We start from the raw sequence: 20,053 nt of genomic DNA, 5'->3' as shown, positions 1-20,053 counted from the left end.
GGTCCTGGCCCCACTTCAGGCTCTCTCTCAGCCTGGAGCTGATTCTCCCTCCCCCTCTACCTGCCACTCCCCCTTGCTTGTGCTCTCTCAAGTAAATAAATAAAAAAATTTTTTAATGTAGAATTAGAGAATTTATCCCATCATCACTCATTAATTTACCCTCACATTACACAGATAAGTGTTGAAATAGCAGTACTATCACCACCAGTATAATTATTGAGAACAATAAAATGTTTTTGTTTGCTTTCCCTCTCACCCCTGCTGTTTAAAGTCCTGTTATGGCTACTATATTAGCTTAAATAGCCATTAACAAAACTCTCCCTTTTAATCCTTATTTAATCTTAGTTCTACAAGTAACTATTTTTGTTCACTGCCAATGCTTTTGTTGATGTCTCTGTAGTCATTTTGATTGTTTGAAGTTCTTTCGAACATCATGGAAACAAAATTCTCTGAATCTTTGCATATTGATAATAGTTTATCTGTGATACTTATATTCAAGGTCAGTTTTGCTGTGTATAAAATTCTTGACTCATGCTTTTTTTTCTGAGATATCTTAAATATCTCAGTTTTTTCCTGGCATAAAGCACTACTACAGGTGATGATCTAGTTTTCTTATGGCTATAGGACTTTTTTTTTTCCTTTGTAATCCAGTAAATTTACTATGGATTATCTTGATGTTGGTTGTTCTCGGTTTATATACTCAGGGGATCTTTCAATGTGTGACATTATCTTTTTTTGGGGGGGGGCAGCGGAACAAGGTTTATTGAGTGATATTGAAGCAAAACTTATTGATAGTACAAAGCTATCAAAGAGGGAGGCGACATGAGAGGGTTGCCGGTCTTTTTTACTTATGTTTTGTGTTTTGAATCCTTAGTGTCTGTTAGTTTGGAGGTATGTTACTCTTTTAATTTTTCTGGGGTTTTGTTGTGGTAAAATATACATAGCATGAAATTTATCATTTTAACCGTTTTTTAAAGATTTTATTTATTTAACTGAGAGAGCAAGAGAGCATAAGCAAGGGGAGCAGTAAGAAGGAGAGGGAGAAGCAGGCTCCCCACCAACCAGGAACCCATTGCGGGGCTCAGTCCCAGGACTCTGGGATCATGATCTGAGCCAAAGGCAGATGCTTAACCGTCTGAGCCACCCAGGCACCCCTAAAGGTTTTATTTATTTGTCAGAGAGAGAGAGAGAGAGACTGAGAGGGGGTAGCAGTCAGAGGGAGGAGCAGGTTCCCTGCTGAGCAAGGAGCCTGATGTGGGACTTGATCCCAGGACTCTGGGATCATGACCTGAGCCAGAGGCAAATGCTTAATGGACTGAGCCACCCAGGTGTCCCTTTTTTTCTTTCTTTCTTTTTTTTCCTTTTTTTCTTTTTAAAGGTCATTTTAACCATTTTTAAGAGTACAGTTCAGTGACATTGTTGAGCAAACATCACCACTATCCAGTTCTAGTACTTTTTTCAATCTTTTCAAATGGAAATTCTGCTTATTGAGCAAACTCCCCATTCTCCTCTCCCCGCAGACCCTGGAAACCACCTTTCTATTTAGTCTATGAATTTCACTATTGTTTACCTCATATAAGTGGAGTCATACAATATTTGTCCTTTTTTGTGTCTGTTTTATTTCACTTAGCATAGTGTTTCCAGGATTCATCCATGTTGTGGCATATGTCAGAATTTTCTTCCTTTTTAGGACTGAATGTTATTCCTTTGCATGAATGAACCACGGGTGGATTCCTTTTACCTTTTGGTTATTGTGAATAATGCTGTAGTGAATGTGGGTTTATAAAAATCTACTTAGGTCCTTGCTTTCAACTCTTTTGAGCATATACCCAGAAGTGAAATTACTAGATCACATTGTGAGTCCATATTTAATTTTTGAGAAACTGCCATGTTTTCCACAGCAATAGCACTGTCTTAAATTCCCATTAACAATGAATAAGGGTTCCAAGTTCTCCATGTCCTCACCAGCATGAGCTCTTTTCTGATTTTCTGATAATAACCATCCTAATGAATGTGAAGTGGGTATCTCGTAGTTTCAGTTTGCATTTCTCTGGTGGCTACTGGTGTTTAGCATTTCTTCGTGTGGTTACTGGCCATTTGTGTATTTCTTTGGAGAAATACCTAACCAGTCTTTCATCCATTTTTTAATAGGATTTTTTTCTTAAGCTATAGGAGTTCCTTATATACCCTGGATATTATTCTCTTACCAGATACATGATTTGCAATCTTTTTTTCATTCTGTAAGCTCATTCACTTTTTTGATGAACAAAAGATTTTTATTTTGATGAACCCAGTCTACCTATTTTCTCTTGTGTTGCTTATGCTTTTGGTGTCATTTCTAAGAAATCATTGCCCAACCTTTCATGGGGCTTTTCTCGTTTTCTATTAAGAGTTTTACAGGTTTAGTTCTTAAATTTAGGTCACTGACCCATTGTGAGTTAATTTTTGTGTGTGGTGTGATGTGAGGGTTTAATTTCATTGTTTTGCATGTGTATATCCAGTTTTCCCAGTACCATTTTTTTTTTTTTTTTTTTTTTTTTTTTTGGTTTTTTGAGCAGTTCTTTCTAGTATGATTTTTGTTGCTTAGGGTTAACTCTTCTGGTTTTTTCTTACAGTGTCTTAGTATGGCCCAAATACTTTTCATTTACATATACAAAAATATAACAGTTTACTTTCTGAGGTTCCCTGGCTAGGTTCCCCTCCCTCGTTTTTATTTTCTGTTTACCCTCTCCCTGTCCTGCCAGTTCTGCTTTCGATCTCAAAAGTTTCTTTCCAGTGTGGAGTCCTGGAAAAGAGCCTTGGGAGATCTGTTTGATTAGTACATAAGAAGTTAACTTTAACCCTTTAAGCCCTTCTCTAGGCCTCTGACATATACCCACTTAATTGATCTTGACAGAATTCCTCCCCAGTTCAGCTGCTGTTTCCTGATTGGTCCACCATGATTTCCAGTAAATGTCTGGGCTATTTTGAGGTTCTTTTATCAAGCCCAGCAAATAGCCTATTACTTTGCTTTGCTTCTTGTTGCATAGATGTTGATACTGGGTAGGGATTATGAGTAGATGCTGATACTGGGTAGGAATTATGGCTACATATTTGCCAGTTTTGTCCTTTATCCATTTGTATTTGAATTTCCTAGGAATGCCTTGCCAGGTAGTTTGGTTATAAATATCCGTGGAGTTTTGCTTTTGTTCTCTTGTTACTCTGCTTTTCTGTGGGGATTTGGTTACCACGTCTGCCCCTATCTTCTCAGAATTCTTCAGATAAGACATTAAAAGGTAATTGTCTGTCACTTTAAGAGATGATAGGCTAATTTCCAAACAAGGAAATAGACTATCATCTAAATGTACTGTTGACCCTTAGATTTGAACTCTGTAGGTCCACTTAATACAGATGTTTTTCAGTAAATACATTAGGAAATTTTTTAGAGATTTGCAATAATTTTGAAAAAACTCAATGACAAACTATATAGCCTAGAAAAACTGAAAATTTGAGAAAAATGAGGTATTGGAAGAATATGGTATATAATACATATAATATACAAAATGTGTTAATTGACTATAAGGCTTGCAGCCAACAGTAGGTTACTTACAGAGTTTTGGGAGAGTCAGAGTTACATGTGTATTGTGTGTGTAGGGGGGTAGCACTACTAACACCTACATTGTTCAGGGGACAACCTTAATAGGTTTAATACATCCCTTAATAGGTTTAAAAATGTCTAAGAAGATAAGGGTAATTTTTTAGGAATAATTAAGTCACTTGAACTTCTTTCTGTTAAAGAAGGAACATTATGATCCATCTGGAACAGTTTATCAATAGACATAAAAAGCTTATGTGATATTATTGACCGATTTTTTTGCAAATGAATTCTGAAAAGAACTCTAGAATGTTCTCCCACAAAACTTCAATGTTATTTTGAAACATGGAACTCTGCCTGCCTAATTAGAGGGTTGTTGACTGATATAGTGTATTGGGCAGTGTATTATACAAGTCTTTATAAAGTCTTTGTGAAGCAGCTCTTTTTTCTCCCCAAAAATTCAGATGATTGTAAAAGGTTCAAATCAAATCTTTTTTACATGCGCGCGCGCAAACACACACTTAATGTGTCTGTTAGTCCTGATAGTTCATGTTCTTAGGGTAGCTCTAGCTCATTTGTTTCAAATAAGAAAGGATTTTATACAATTTGGTAATGTAGCATTTCTAAACTAACTGATGTATAGAATAGAGCAGATTTTTACATTAACAAATGTGTGTCGAGTATTTTTATTACCCAAGACACACAAAGGTCTCTGTGTAATTTATAAATTTATAAATTGACTTTGAAGGCAATTGGAACAGAAATCCTGAAGATGTTTTTAGTGCATAAGATTGGGTAAAATAATTTTTTTAAGAGAAAATCAGATTGTTATATACTTTACAATGGGGGAGATGATGGAAATCTAAGATTTTATTCTAAACTAAGTTACTGTTCTAGATGTAAAGGTATTTAGTAAGTAGTCCTGATACCATATTTACAGAAAAACATGTAAAATGAAGGTTTTTTAAAGTTATTTGAGTCTGATACAGAAACAGAAACAAATGACTGTAGAAGTTCACCTACTTGTTCAGCACTGAAATTTTTAAATATTACAGCTTTAATGGTTTGTACTTTGTTACGTGATGCTATGTGTTTATGTGACAGTATTTAGTCCACATAGAGTACATGTTATGTGACAAGCAGTGTGCAAAGTAGGCATGATATTTTTTTTGATAAATAAGAAATAGTGTTTTTCCTAAGGGATTTACATTCTAGTGAGAGAAAAAAAATTTGTCTTTCTGCTCTGGGAATAACTCAGAAAAGTAATCAGTTTGAGCTATTTTGAGATGCCAGTGAACATTTAATACATTTCAGTCTGTTTCATATCATTTTCTTTAGAATGTCAATTGTGGGTTTAAACCTGTGCTAATAATATAGCTACTAACTAGAAGTGAATTAATTTCACATTTCTTTACTATTTTAACATGGCTGCTAGGAAAATTACACTGTGGCTCCCATTACATTTCTATTTGATGGTGCTGGTTTGGGCTATAAACTCTTAAAAAGTAATACCAGTTAACTAATGAAAAGTATAGACATTTGTATCTGTCAACAAGATTACTGTTGGATCTCACTGTAGTAATTTGTTCTATAGAGAAGTTTGCACATTCAAGCTAATTTTAAATAGAGGGCTCATTCAGAAATTTTAAAAGTAATGATAATGATTCTTTTCTGGCCAAAAATCTTGAGATCATGAAAACTATCATAGTTTCATGCTTAGAAAAAAAAAAAATAGCTTTCAGCAGAGAAAGGAAATTCTGAGGATTTGGGGAAAGTCTTTAAATGATGCATTGATTCAGAGAAGATAATCAAATTTTTACACACTCCCCACATTGTTAAATAGAAGTTTTAGTTTGTATTGCTCTAGCTCAGTGATTGCTGTTTAGAGTGACTAACAGGAGTACCTACTTGAATTAACAGTACGGTTCACTTTATGTAGACTTAAACATCGGTTCCAATTTTTTTTTCTTTTTTTTACTTTTTCTAAATTTTAAAAAAAATTCTTTTATAAACGTATAATGTTTATAAAATGTATAACCAGGGGTACAGGTTTGCAAATCACCAGGTTTACACACTTCACAGCACACACCCTCCTTAATGTCCATAATCCCACCACTTTCTCCCTAACACCACCCCCCCTCTCAACCCCCCCTACCCCCCCCACCCCCGCAACCCTCAGTTTTGTGAGATTAAGAGTTTCTTTTGTCTCCTCCCCATCCCATCTTGTTTCATTTATTCTTTTCCTTCCCCCTCTCAGAAAGCTTTTTAAAAACAATTGTCACAGTTTTGCAAATTAGCCATACCATTTTACCTTCCTACAAGCAATGTGTTAAGGGTTCCAATTTCTCCACATCTTTGACAACATTTGTAACTGTTACTGTCTGTTTGTCTTTTTAAAATTATTATTGTTATTATTATACCCATCTTACAGGCATCCTAGTGAGTATAAAAAGCATTATCTCTTTGTGGTTCAATTTGCATTTCTGTAATGATTAGTGTTATTGAGCATCTTTGCGTGTGTTTATTGGCCATCTGTAGTATCTTTTGGGGGGGAAATATCTACTTATCCCTCCCCTCCCCTTTTTTTAAGGTAGGCTTCATGCCTGGTAGAGCCTGAACTCATGACCCTGAGATCAAGAGTCAGATGCTTAATCCACTGAGTCATCCAGGCACCCCTCTTTCCCATTTTTTAAATTGCATCATCTCTCTACCAAATTGTGAGAGTTATACGTATGTTCTAGATACCAATCCCTTACCAGATACAGGATTTGCAAATATTTTCTTTCATTCCGTGGGTTACCTTTTTCACTTTGCTGATATTTCATCCATAATACATGCATTTAATTTACTAGGATTTTTCTTTTGTCACTTGCGTTTTGATGTCATATCAAAGAGAACATTGCTTGATCCATGATCATGAAGATTTATTCCTCTTCCCAGAGTTTTATAATTTTAGCTCTTGTATCTAGGTCTGTGATTCATTTTTAGTAAGTTTTTGTTTATGGAGTAAAGAAGGGGACTAGCTTCTTTTTGTTTTTGTTTGTTTGTTTGCATGTGGATATACAGTTGACCCAGCACTGTTTATTGAAAAGGCTAATTTTTTTTCCATTGAATTAAATGATTATATCTGGAAACTCTATTCTATGATCTTTATGTCTTTCCTTAGACTGTTACCACATGGTCTTAATTATTCTAGCTTTGTAGTAAGTTTTGAACTCGGGAAGTATGAGTCTTCTGACTTTGTGTTCTTCATTTTCAAGATTATTTTTGCTGTTCTGGGTCCCTTGCATTTCCGTAGGAATTCTAGGATCAGCCGGTCAATTTCTGCAGAGAAATTGAGATTCTGACAAGGAATATGTGAATCTGTAGATCAGTTTGGGGAATACTATCCATAGTATTAAGTCTTCAGTAATATTAGTTCTTATTTGTTTAGCCATTTGAAGGAAAGTGGAGTTCTAAAGATTTATGTGAAATTTTTAATACCTGTGCAACTTGTTTACTAATAATCTATGACTGTTTATTGTTGGCTGGTAGGAGGTGGGTGTCTAAGGGAGAGTAGAGACTTACCTATGAAATACTACATGTACTTTGTAAGTTGAAAATTTTTTGTTTTTGTAACAGATTCGTAATGGTAACATAGGCTCCATAAATAAATTTTTAAATGCCAAGTTACATTAAGCATTTAAATTCTTTTAAATATCATGTATTTACTCTGTGGATATCAGGGTCTGTTCTCTTAATTATTACTTCTTTTCAGCAATACTGAATACTAGTTAGTCTTTAATAGACCAGCTCTCTTTTAGATGTAATTAGAAATCCCAAATAACATCCAACTTGAAGATTTTTTTATTTCTCAGTATAAATTTTGTTATGTTGACAGTATTACACTCATGCATAATTATATGGGTAGAAAAACAACTAAAATACCAGACTGAGTTAATGACATTTTCTCTAATCCTGGGATGTCAGTCTTTTCAGTGCATCAGAATTAAGGATATGGACCACTTAAATTTGTACTGGAATTTTGATCTGATTGATAAAGCTTAGTGATCTTTGTTTTGAACAAATCGACATTTTGACTTAATCTGTTTTCTTCTTTGTTGAGAGCTGTTACCCCCTTGTTACATCTAAGTTTCTACTTCCTTTTTCCTATTCTAAGACCTTTCTGGGAGTCTTATAAAGTTGTACCATTACCATTTTTCTTTAACTATAGCCTCAGGTGTGTGTTTCCCAATTCTGAGCTGTGATACGTAGAACTGTGTATTCATTAATGAAGCCTTTTTTTTTTTAAGATTTTTTAATTTATATATTTGACAGAGAGAGAGAGAGAGTGAGAGAGGGAGCACAAGCAGGAGGAGTTGGAGAGGGAGAAGCAGACTTCTTGCTGAGCAGGGAGCTGAATGCAGGGCTTGATCCCAGGACCTTGGGATTATGACCTGAGCTGAAGGCCAGATGCTTAATGACTGATCCACCCAGGTACCCCAATAATGAAGCTTCCTGAAGGCACAGGAAAATAGTTATCCTAGTCATAGTGGAGGAGGTGGTTTGGGAGCAGTTGAGTAACAGGGCAGAAGTGGCTTCACCAGCCTATAGGGCCTAAAGATGAAACATAAGAAGAGATTAGAACAAGCCTACTGATGATATATTAGCCCCCCAAAAAAAGGGAGGGGGGCATTTTCTTTGCTTATGTTAGGGAGTCTTTTGGATTAGGAAATTTTAAGTTGAAGAGTAATAAAACAGTTGTAGCTAGTTCTTAAATACAGATGTACACACAAGGTGTATGCACAAAATTAATTACTAAAAGAGTAAAGACCAGAATGATTCATTTGAAACTGACTGGCACACAGCCATCATCAGTGATTTAGGAATTACCCAGGCTTCTGTTAATTCAAACTGACCTTACCTCCAGATATCAAGGTTGAAGCCAGCAGTGGAGAGTGAAGAATGTCAGCAGTGAGGGCATCATCAGCAGAAAGGAGAGACAGGGGCCAGGAATGGGCAGGAGGAGAAAAGATGGAGAAGGAAGGGAGTCAGATCAAGAGGTAGGAATGGAAACATATAAAGAATTAGAAAAAGAGAAGGGGCTGAAAACAACTGGAGGGAGAAGGGACAAAAGAAATACTGGTGTATTGCAGTGACTGAAGAAATATGTGTTATCATTTTAGTGTCTGAATCTGCTTAGTTGGGGCTACCATGGAGCCTTTAAAGAATTCAGTTTAACAGTTTAACTTAATTTTCAGTATGTAGAAAGAAAGGAAGAAGAGGAGCAAGAAAGAAGGGGATTTTTAAAAGCATGCAAAATCCTTTTTAAGATCAGCAGTAGCAATACACAGTTGTTTAACTTAACAACATAATAATGATATTATTTGAGTCCTGTTACTCTGGGGCACTATACTTAGTGCTTTACATACATTGATTCAATGAATCCTCACCACAATTTTATAAGCAGATACTATTTCTCCCATTTTACAGATGCGGAAACTGAGCCACAAAGAATAAGTAATTTGCCTAGGCTAGTCAGATAACAGAGCCAGGATTCCACTGAGGCAGCCTGACTACTGTGCTACAGCTGGCTTCATCACCTCTACCTCCCCCTCTCCATGATTTGTATGGTATATTTCTGTAGAAATTTGTCTTGTTTTGAGAATGTACTATCCCTTTGAAATAGTTATACATCTTCTCGGCTCACAAACTCTGGATACTATTTAAAAATCAGTTTTTATTTCCTGTAGTTAATAGTAATTCGAGAAGCTTTATTAGATAATGGAACACAAAGGTGGTAGTGCATGGTCCCTATCCTCAGTGAACTAAAATCTCAGTTCATAGTTGTTTGCTCACTCAAACCAAGTATCTACTCTAATATTAGTGTGAATTCTTTGACTTTGAACGAAGGTTATGTGCACTAATGAATGTTTATTGCCTTCAAAAGTATGCTCACCTTTAAAAGCCACAGACCAGTAATAATATAGCCATTACTTAAAATTTTTGGAATTCTTTTCCTTTCAGTAAGCCACACAACGAATCAGCCTTCTATTTTAAAAAAAAAAAAAAAGTACCTAACTTGACTACCTTCTTTAGTCATCCTTAAAATTAAAGCCTCACATGGATATTCACAAAGTATTATCTAAAAAGGTGTTTTGTTTTGTTTTGTTTTGTTTTTACAGCCCTGATGGAGTAAAATGTTTGCAGGCTGTAGAGGAGGAAATGTGAATGGAGTTAGTGGATTTCACCAGGAACTTTGGAAGAGTGTTGGGTATTAGTGTTGCACTGGAAGGAGGATGAGAATTGAGCCCTATTTAGAGGGAACAGAAAGACTTCTGTGAGGAGTGTGGGTAAATAAACCAGGAATCTACCCTGAAGATCATTCATTAGCTCTCTGAACATTTAATTTTTTTAATTATTTGTAGAATTTTAGAACCGTTCTCTAGTACACATACTTTGTTTCCATTGAGACTATCTTGTAAGGAGAAAAGCTGTGTGGTTTGAAAGTACTTCTTGATATTGAGGCTTACAAGAAGTCTGAAGAGAATGAAGCGGTGACTGGGAATCCTAAGAGATTTTACCAAGAAGAACTCATTGAAGACATTTAGGCGAGTAAGAGAAATCCCGGATCATCTGGCAGTTAGAAAGGAAGTTTATGTATTAAGTTCAGTCTAATTTGACATTGGACTTGTGTCTGTATTGCTTCACTCTTTGGTAAATAGTTCTGGCATGTAATGGCTGGCTTAGCCATTCCCCTTTTAGACATCACTTAGGTAAATTGTGACAGACCATGGGAAACAGAGTATCTTTATAGTTTGCTGCATTTCTTACCCTGTGGTATTGGCTCTTGGATTTTTACTGTGGGATTAGGAATACTTGGAATTTAACATCAGTGCCTTTACAATTATATGTGGATTATCCACATACCATTCATTTGGCAAGTATATTGAACAGCAGCTGCACAATGGGAGACAATGGGAACATCAATGAATAATTCAATCTCTATATTTAAGCTGCTTCTAGACTAGTATAGCAGATAAAATTAATAAGCCAAAAGTTAGAATACAGTGAAAGTAAAATAATAGAGGTATGCAGCTTCCTACTGAATAAAGAAGGGCACTTCACTCTGACTCAGGAATTTTCCCTAGGATGAGGTAAGCCTTCAAATAGAAAAGAAATTAATCAAACGAAGTAGGTAGCAGGGTAGGAAATTTTCAGTATGTAGAAGAAATAACTGAGCTAGGAAATGATTCTCCAATTGTCTTGTACTCTCTGCATTTCAGAAAACCCCCTGCCTGCATGACTGCTGTTTAGCTGGTATTAACTAATTTTAGTGTTGCTTAATTAAATGTTATAAAGATAACAGTTTATTCTAAGTCTATGAAAACTAAGAATAATTTGCTTTTTTGAGCATTCTCAATTTTTACATCTTTTCCTTGTTTTGTAACTTTAATTCTAAAGGATGGAAATAAGTTGAAAGCCCAAGTTGAATTACTCAGTCCTTTTACGGTAACATTACTGGTAGTTTGGAGCCAAATGCACTTAATTTTAGGTCTGTTTTAAACACGTATACATCAGGATTAGAATTTCTTGAAGTCATTTTTACTCCATTTATTCATCTGCAAATGCAGTTGGATTAGTGAAGGTCCCTTTCAGATCCGAAATCCAGTGGTTAAATTTCATGGCTCAGCATTACTTATAAGTTGTTTTAAAAGCTCAGAGGAAAGAGTTGTCCTTGTTGTATCAGAAACTTTCTTCTCATGTTAACTACCCAAGTCATGTAGCATGATTCATGCTTTCTCTCCTCCCCTTCCTTTTTTGGCATTGATTGTATGTAGTGATTGATGACCCCCAAGATACAGGGAGACTCAGATGTTCGTTTCTTAAAAAATAATCTGAATCTTGACATTTAGAGATCATCTTCCCATGAGAAGTTTCTTCTGTATAATCTGAGATTATTTGAATTTTGGATGTGCCTATTTTCTAAATCAGCAATTAATTTGGTTTATTCCTAATTTTGGGGTAAATTGCTCAAAATTGATGTTTCTCTGTCTTAGTCAGTGTGTTTGTAGTGCTATGTTCTTGTACTTCAATCCCAAGAGCATATAACTTAATAAAGCCAAAAAATATTGCTTATTTCTTGATCTCCGGTTGGCAGTGTTTCTACTTTATTGATTTATTTTACCTGTTTATTCCCTTTTATTTTTAAAGCTGCTTTTAGTATTGCTGTAGTGAAGTAATACAGATCCTAGGTAATAATATCACATTCAGAATCTTCTCATTTTGCCTTGTAGATCCTTTTTCTGTCCCAAAAGTAATACTGTGTAGTTCTTAGCCACACAATGAATTGTTGATTAATCTAAAAAAAAAAACTGTAGAAAGTAGTGGCTGTACCTAAAAAGAAGGAAAATTTGGGTATATTTTACTACTTTCCTTTTTTTTTTTTAAGCTGTGGCTTTATTATTTTGCTTGAGGTTTTTTTTCCCCCCTTTACATGCATTAATATGATTTAAAGTTTCTTTGAGTTAGCCCAAGTAAAAGTCTTTTTCCTTTTTCCCTTTGGTATTCTATTTGCAAAACAAGTAAAGCAGGTTTTATAGACTAGGGTAATGAGTTCTATTTAATTAAAACTCTTAAATCAGTCTTGTTATAGCCCAACTCACAATTCATACTTTTAATACTACATTCCTTCTTTGCACGCCCCTCCCTTAGAAAATAGAAGGTTTTTCCAAAATTTTTTACTTCTAAGTCACCAAATTTTTATCTTTTCTGCAGATAATATCACCTACTGCATTATTTTTGGCTGCAAAAGTGGAAGAACAGGCTCGAAAACTTGAACATGTTATCAAAGTAGCACATGCTTGTCTTCATCCCCTAGAGCCACTGCTGGATACTAAATGTGATGTACGTAATAATAATTCAATTGGTGATGCCTTCCAACTGCTGCTTATTCTTTTTACCATTTAGGAATGTAATACCGGCGAGTGATCTAACAAACATATTTCATGTATGTACATGAGTTTCAGTGTTGTTCTGAATCATGTCAAGGCTGTGATTCAAAGGTGGTTATAAGTGTTTCGAGTGATCTAACAAACATATTTCATGTATGTACATGAGTTTCAGTGTTGTTCTGAATCATGTCAAGGCTGTGATTCAAAGGTGGTTATTATAAGTGTTTCACATTTTGTTGTTGATCCTCACAGCCAACCTATGATATATGTGGAGGGTAAGTCATATCACCTCCATTGTTTGGGTCCATTTGAGACCAGAGATAAATAACTCTTAAATTGTCAACAATGAAAAAGAAAATAGAAAAATCTCTGGACTTGCCTCTAGAGCAGTAAATAGTAATTTTACAGAATTGTTTCATTGTTAATGCATATATAATAATAGTTATCACTCTGATACTGATCCATAGAGACGCTGTTTTACCATGCTTTCATGAGAGGGTTTTTTTCATATTTTTAATTTTCCTCAAGAGTAATGCTGGCTTCTAAACAACTTTTTCATTATCAGCATTTTAATAGACCTTGTTTATAAGTGCCATTTTAAAATATTATGACATCTTAAAACAGAAGGTGGAATTCTAGGCCTTTAAATTCACTTTCCCAGCTCTTGTATTATAGGTGAGTTCCTCTATCAGAAACTTTGTAACTACTGAATGACTGCCAGATTATATTAGTTTACTTTCATTTAGTTAATCTTAAAGCCCAGATTAAGTATATCTGATTTTTTTTAAGTATATCTGAGTTTATTAATGACAAGTTTTATCTTTAATGTCGGCTTTAAGGGAGTGAGATACTAATGTTACCATTCAGTTATAAAGAATGTGTGATTATTCAGAGATTGTTCTTATAATTTCTATTAACTTTACAGATTCAGAGTTAATTTTGGTGAATACTTAGGGTATTGTTCAAATAATAGAAATCTGTGTTTTAAAAAATCATCTTGGTGATCTTTTCAAAATGGGACATAAATAAAGGTGCTTTTCACTGTGAGTTTAGCCACACGACCTTACGTGAATATTTATGATGTGTTGTTTTTTTAATCACCTTACTCGGTTGTCATAATTTAAGAAATTTGATAATGGTAGAAATTTTTTATACTCTCTATTCCCAGAGTAATTACAATAGGGGGATGATTTGTTGAAGTAAAAGAGAAGACCCTCTGTTTCCCCATGGGTGTGTGATACATTCTTTTGGTATTTCATATCTAAAATGTTTTCTGTTAACCTAGAGATTTGAGGGTTTGCTTTGATTTATATTTTGTCTTTTTTGAGGAGAGGAAGTTCAAAAAAAAAACTCACTGACTTACTCTGACCATCAAGGAATTACCACACACAATATCTTAGAGTGAATTGTTATGTTTTTTCTTTACAGGCAGGTTTGGATTTGATGTTCTTTCTTGAGTTGGTGCTTCGTGTCTTAATGTGTCTTGAAGCACAGTGCCTACATGAAGTTTTATAGTATAGACGGGAGGGTTTGTTGTTTTCAGTTAAGCTCTACCTCCTTTCATATTACTGTTGTCTTTTTAGGGGTTATTTAACTTGTTGTTTTTTACCTTGTTTACATATTCTATATTAGAAGTGAACAAGTTTAGATTGGTTGTAGAAAATGGGATTTCTCTGTCACCTTCAAATTATTTCCTTTGTGTTTCCAAACTACTCTGATTTAATGTATCTGTTAATTTTCATGAGATTTAACGGTCCCATGATCTAGTAGTGTTTATCTTAAGCATTTTAATGTTATTATTTTTACCTGGCAGGCTTACCTTCAGCAGACTCAAGAACTGGTTTTACTTGAAACCATAATGCTACAAACCCTAGGTATGTATTTTCATCAGATATTATTTTTGTGTGTGTTCTTCAGTGTGGTGTCCTAAAAATGGAATAATTTTACCACTGAATAAAGTTTCATTTAAAACAAGGTTTGGGGCCAGAATAGTATTACCTGGTTATAAGGAAACCATTTTTTTTTTAATTTCATTTATCATTAATTGAACAGTAAACATATTTTCATTGTGAAAGGCTGCATATGATTGTAATGTGTACAAATACTCTGACTACAGTCAGTATTTAACGAATTTATCACATTTTTAATGTGACATGGTAGTTATTTAAACATTGGTCATCTTTTTCTGAAAATTGCATTGCAAATTTTTTGCAATTTAAGTGATCTCTAAAGATTATTCAAATCTTTCACTTTTTAGTTGAGGAAATTGAGACTTAGCATGGTTTGTCTTGTGTGAAGTCATGTATTACTTCTGGAAGAACCTGGCAATGTATTATGGGAATAACACGGGCTTTATGGAGCTCTTGGTTTAAAATCCATATGCCTTTGACTTGCTTTTTAAGCTTGGGCAAAGTCATTTTACCTTTATACCTCCATTCTGTATACGCAGGGTAGAGTAATAATGTCTGCTTTAACATTGTGAATTTGAAGATGAGAGATAGTGTATAAAAAACATGTACCACATAGTATGTGTCAGAAGTCGCTATATTATTCGTTATGGTAGTTATTTATTACTCCATTCCCAAACAAAAAGAAGTTTAATAATCAGCCTCCTGTCATGACAGACTTTTTTTTTTTTTTTTAAAGAAAAGTAGCTTGTTTAAAATAGATGGAACTTGTTTGATATTTTTATAGCATAAAAAGATACAAAAATAAAAGTGAGAATCTTATCTCCAAATCTAATAATTTAGCATGTTACTGCTTTATGAGATTATATAAATATGAAATTTACAAAGATTTGTGTAATGAAGGTTAAAAGAAAAATTATATTAAGGGGAAGTTTGTGTAATAAAGGTTAAAAGGAAAATTAAGGGGAATTATTGTAAGTTAGAATTTATAAGCTGTACTTCTATGGCTTTGATTAAAGTATGATTTTGTGGGTTTAATTACAGTAGAAATATAAATAGATCACACAACAATTTTAAAAATCTGGATTACCTGTTTGTCAGAATGTTATTTGTTTACTTCTCCTGAAGACACTAATGTGACCTCCACTTTTTCAAAAAAGGAAAAACCCAGCCCTCCCTAAGGGTTATTTAGACATGGAAAGATCTTTCAGCATTTTATCTTTGGTTTTAGAACCTGATTTAAAGAATCTTGAGGCTACAAGTTTAACTTACAAGTCTTAACTTTAATTAAGTTAAAGTCTTAACTTTAACTACAAGTCTTAACTTTATCATAAATGTATGTAATTGATACGTATGTACATACATAAATGAAATGTGATTGTAAACTAAGTGGTTGAAACCCTTTCATCTACTGCATACTAAGAAAATAAGACGACTCTAAATCATTTAAAAGATTTTTCTCCCACTATGGGCCAGGGATTATATTTATGAAAAATACTCTTTACATCTTCTGAAAGAGTTGTAATACATTTTAAAAAATATGTTATGTAGTTGAAGTCTTTGCTTTATAGTTGTATTTTCTGTAATTTTAGTTTGTTTTTAATGTGAGGGTAATCTCAAGGTAGTCATAATTGAGAATTTTTAATAAATACCACCCCAATCTGCAAATAGCTTTGTTAACCAGTTTTCAGTAAGTGGAACATTGTTTTTAGAAGAAATTATTTCTTGTCATTGAAGGTGTGTAATGAGCATGTCAGTGATAGAAAATAACTTTGTCTTTGGATCTTTTTAATAATGAACAATATATTATACATTTATGGTTGTGCCGATGGATGGCATTTCTCAGGCAAGTATTGTAGTGTGGTAAGTGATTGGGAAAAAAGTGCTTTTCATTTCAGGTTTTGAGATCACCATTGAACATCCACACACAGATGTGGTGAAATGTACCCAGTTAGTAAGAGGTAAGTGATCTTTGAAACTTCTAAATTAAGTGTTAATGCTTTTTATTATTTGAATGAGTTTTATCAAAATGGGGAAATGTCATTTTGAAGCAACATTTTTTGGTGTCCTGCATCTGCCTATTTATTTACTTCTGCATGTGTTTCTACCTGGCAAATTAGCGGCCTTTAAACTTATAGGAGAATCTCCTTTCACTGAAAAATTGGAGGGCCTCCAAATATTAAGACTCTCTTCACCTCCCCATTAGGCTAAGCCAGTCCCATTTCATTTAATATTTAAGAAGTTGGCTATTAACACGTACACACAGAAAATTTCTGGTCTGTCTGAAGCTTCCATTGACTTCTAGAAAAGTTATTACAGTTTAAGAATTTGGAGACCATCCTCAGATCTTTCAGATAAAAATTGTCTTAGCAGATTTGCCATTTTGGAAATACTTTCCCCACGTTCATTTGAGCAAAATTGACTTAATACATTCTTCAAAGTTCTTTAGTATTACTAAAAATAATTTCCTTTTTGTGTGTAATGGGGAAATACATAGTATGCTACAGACAGCATATAATGTGCCTATTAAACCTTTTAAAACAGGAGTAGGAACTTTTTGTATTATTTGCTTTATGACTTATAAAGTGTGTGGTATACATTTTTCTGCTCTTGTTAATGAATCCTACATATCTGTTCTTGTATCCCTAGAAATACTGTACACAGTTGCATGTTGTTACACTCTTTCTTACTTCTACTTTCCTGTTTCCCATTTGAAGTGTTAATGTACTAAGAGCAACTACTTGGAACTTTCATTGTACCTTTTTCTATTACTTTTTGAAAGTGAAATTTTGTAGTTTCATTCTTTTACCCCCAGACTTTTTTCCTTAGGTTTATTCTAAACAAAATGGGTAAGACTTTTAAAGGCTTTTCTTTGTTTTTTAGTGTTTTACCTGAATATTCTCACATTTTATTCATTCTAAATTGAATTCCTATACCTGGTAGGATTTTATTATGTTAATGGCTACATTTAAAACAAACAAACCTGTTATTACAGTGGCATTGTTAAGAAATGGACTTCTGAAAGTCCCATTAATATTTTATTATTCTAATAACTAGTACATGTTATGACTTGTAGAACATATTTAATTATGGTTCCTGTACTTCATGGTTATTGGAATATAATTTAGAGCACATTTTCATCCCAGAATTAGAGTATAGTCTAGAATTATATTAGATAACTAGTGTATGTGTTTGAATTAAGGGGAAAAAAGGCTTTAGAGTGGTTTTCCTGAAAACTTGAAAGAATACGCTATTTTGTGAAAATAATGAGGAGCCATGTAACTTTGCTTCAAGCCTAATGAAAAAAGTTAGTGAAGAAAGATATTAGGTTAAAATTTATAGAGGTACCTAGTAGGAGATGAAACTGGATTTTCAGCTTAGCATCATTGTGAAATTTGAGTCCTGATCTTTAAACAGAGTTTAGTAGCTTTTGTACATGTTGCTCTATATCTAAAGCTAGAGACACCAAGTCCAATCATTTACAAAGTTGGTTAGTAAGTTTTTTAAAATTCAGAAAAACTACAAATTTGGTGTTTTATTCAAAGTAGAATATTTAAATCTAATTTTTTGTTGTTAATGCTTAAAATGTGACCGATTCTTAATACAAATCTTAACATATGTTTAACTTCCATTTTGTCTGACTAACATTTTCAGGTAACTGTAGTTTACATCTTACTCCATTTAAAAATATTCTTTTATGTTTGCTGTCTGTTTTTCTTTGCTCTGTTAAAATTTTCAGCTAACAAAAGAACATTTTTCCTACATTCTTCCTCTATTGTACACTGTTAATAGGTTATTGAATTTAGGTATATTTTGAGGTAAAAACTGCTATGGCAATTTAAAATTATTTTTACTTCCTTCTCTACATATTTTGATTCTTTGGGGGTATGAGGGGTGGTAAATGGTTTGGTTTCTTTAAAGTTCTTCCCACCCCCCACCCCCTCTGGAGATGAGAAAGTTGATATTATGCTACTTTGCTGCAGAATTGGCTAATGTCATTTTACAGGGACCTTTCATTTCTGTGATTTCTCCTTCCCTCCCCACCAGGAAAGAATGCCATACATAAGTCACACTGCCTCCAAGACATCTGATGCTTTGACACTCTTCCTTAGCACAACTCTGCTAAGCCCAAATCCCTTTTGTATACCTTATGTTCGTGATCCACATGGGGCAGCAGGGATTACAGGTGCCATGAAAAAAATAGAGGGCAAATGTGAGGCCTCTTAGAGAGGGGTGAGTTGAGGTGAACTGATCAGATCCTAGGTGAGCAGAGGGGAAAGGTGCATCAATGATTATGAATGTAATTGGGGGAAACGGGAAATTAAAGCAAAGAATCCCTGTTGGGAAGAATAAGAGAGCAGATAAAGTGAGCGGGGGGGACTGTTTTCAATTTCAATGTCTTAAAAGCTAGTTGTTAAATTGCTTTTCCTATGGGGACCAGTGTTGGAGCATCCTGATTCCCTAGAGTACTTACATCTTTTTCTAAAGTTGACAATTGGATTCTGTAAGAAAAATACATGCGGTGGAGTTTTCTATATCTACGCCCTTAGGATGTTTCTAGGTTGTTTATTCCTTGTTGATGCTTAGTAGCATAAAAAACTGAGCAGTTCATGCTCTCTTGAATTTGGGGGGTGGAGGGTTTGTTTTGTTTTCTTTTCTTTGGATGGAAGTACTTAAGCCAACTTAAATATGATGACTGAGGATTAAGTCTGGCAGGCACCTCTTTGTATTTTGTATTAGACTTCAAAATCTTTTCTTCTTCTTCTTCTTCTTTTTTTTTTTTTTTTAAATCCAGGAGAATGCTTTATTGCAACTTTTAGCTGACTAGATGCTTAACTTAGTAACAAGTTTAGCCCTTGTAACTGGCTAGCTAAAAGCAAATCGGCTTGTTTCTCAGATCTTTGGGGGATAGCAAGAAACATTTGAGTGAATGTTGTTGAAGATTTTCAGTAGTATAGAAAATGATGGCGCTCTTGTGATATTTGTAAGTAGTAAGTAAAATTTACTTTTTGTGTACAAAACTTTGAAGTTTTTGTTGTGTTGAGAACTTTTTGATGGTAGCACAATAAAGCTGATAGTATTGTCTTCGTTTTTTTTTTCTTTTCTTACAGCAAGCAAGGATTTGGCACAGACATCCTATTTCATGGCTACCAACAGGTTGTTATCCTGACCCTCTTTGTTGCACTGTTGTAGCACACTATAGCTTCCTTTAATGCAGGGCCCCCTCAATGTGTCTCTTACCCTTGTTGCAACAGGAGACTGGACCATCTACTGTGGTGGTACCTTCCTGTCTGCTTTGCGGTGTATTGTACAAGGGACTTTTGGCACAGAGGGGTTAAATGCACATTGTGAAGTGTAGTGGTGCTTTCTGATGACATATTCTCGATTTGTGAGTGCATAAGTCTAAAATTGGTAGCCTGAATAGCAGCTAAAGATTACAAAGAGCTAAACTTAACGTAGAAATTCGAGCAACTTGGTAAGTATAAAGCTATTTCTAGTTTACAATTATAGTTAAATGACAATTTTTTAAAATTTCACATTGATCCAGTCTTAACTTTAAAATAATCATTAAAGTTTTTTTAATAAATAAAATTTATATAACTTGGGTTTTTCTTCCAGATAATACCCACTAGTTGTAA

General features: G+C 34.2%; 1 protein-coding gene across 7 annotated transcripts in view; it reads left to right on the top strand.

Annotated features, from left to right (window-relative positions):
* Positions 1 to 20,053, top strand: part of CCNT2 (cyclin T2) — a 37,681-nt gene that overhangs the window by 7,363 nt on the left and 10,265 nt on the right. For 4 of the 7 annotated variants that reach the window (XM_032354080.1, XM_032354081.1, XM_032354083.1 and 1 more), the window contains 4 exons: positions 12,332 to 12,460; positions 14,321 to 14,381; positions 16,313 to 16,375; positions 19,526 to 19,571. In XM_032354080.1, the coding sequence (XP_032209971.1) occupies positions 12,332 to 12,460; positions 14,321 to 14,381; positions 16,313 to 16,375; positions 19,526 to 19,571 (299 nt within the window). The other 3 variants (XR_004288350.1, XM_032354086.1, XM_032354085.1) reach the window with 3 other exon arrangements.

The sequence above is a fragment of the Mustela erminea genome, chromosome 8 (genome assembly GCF_009829155.1).
Source record: "Mustela erminea isolate mMusErm1 chromosome 8, mMusErm1.Pri, whole genome shotgun sequence".
NCBI lineage: Eukaryota > Metazoa > Chordata > Mammalia > Carnivora > Mustelidae > Mustela > Mustela erminea.
Note: the sequence above shows the minus strand (reverse complement) of the source record. Positions and strands in the feature narration are given on the sequence as shown.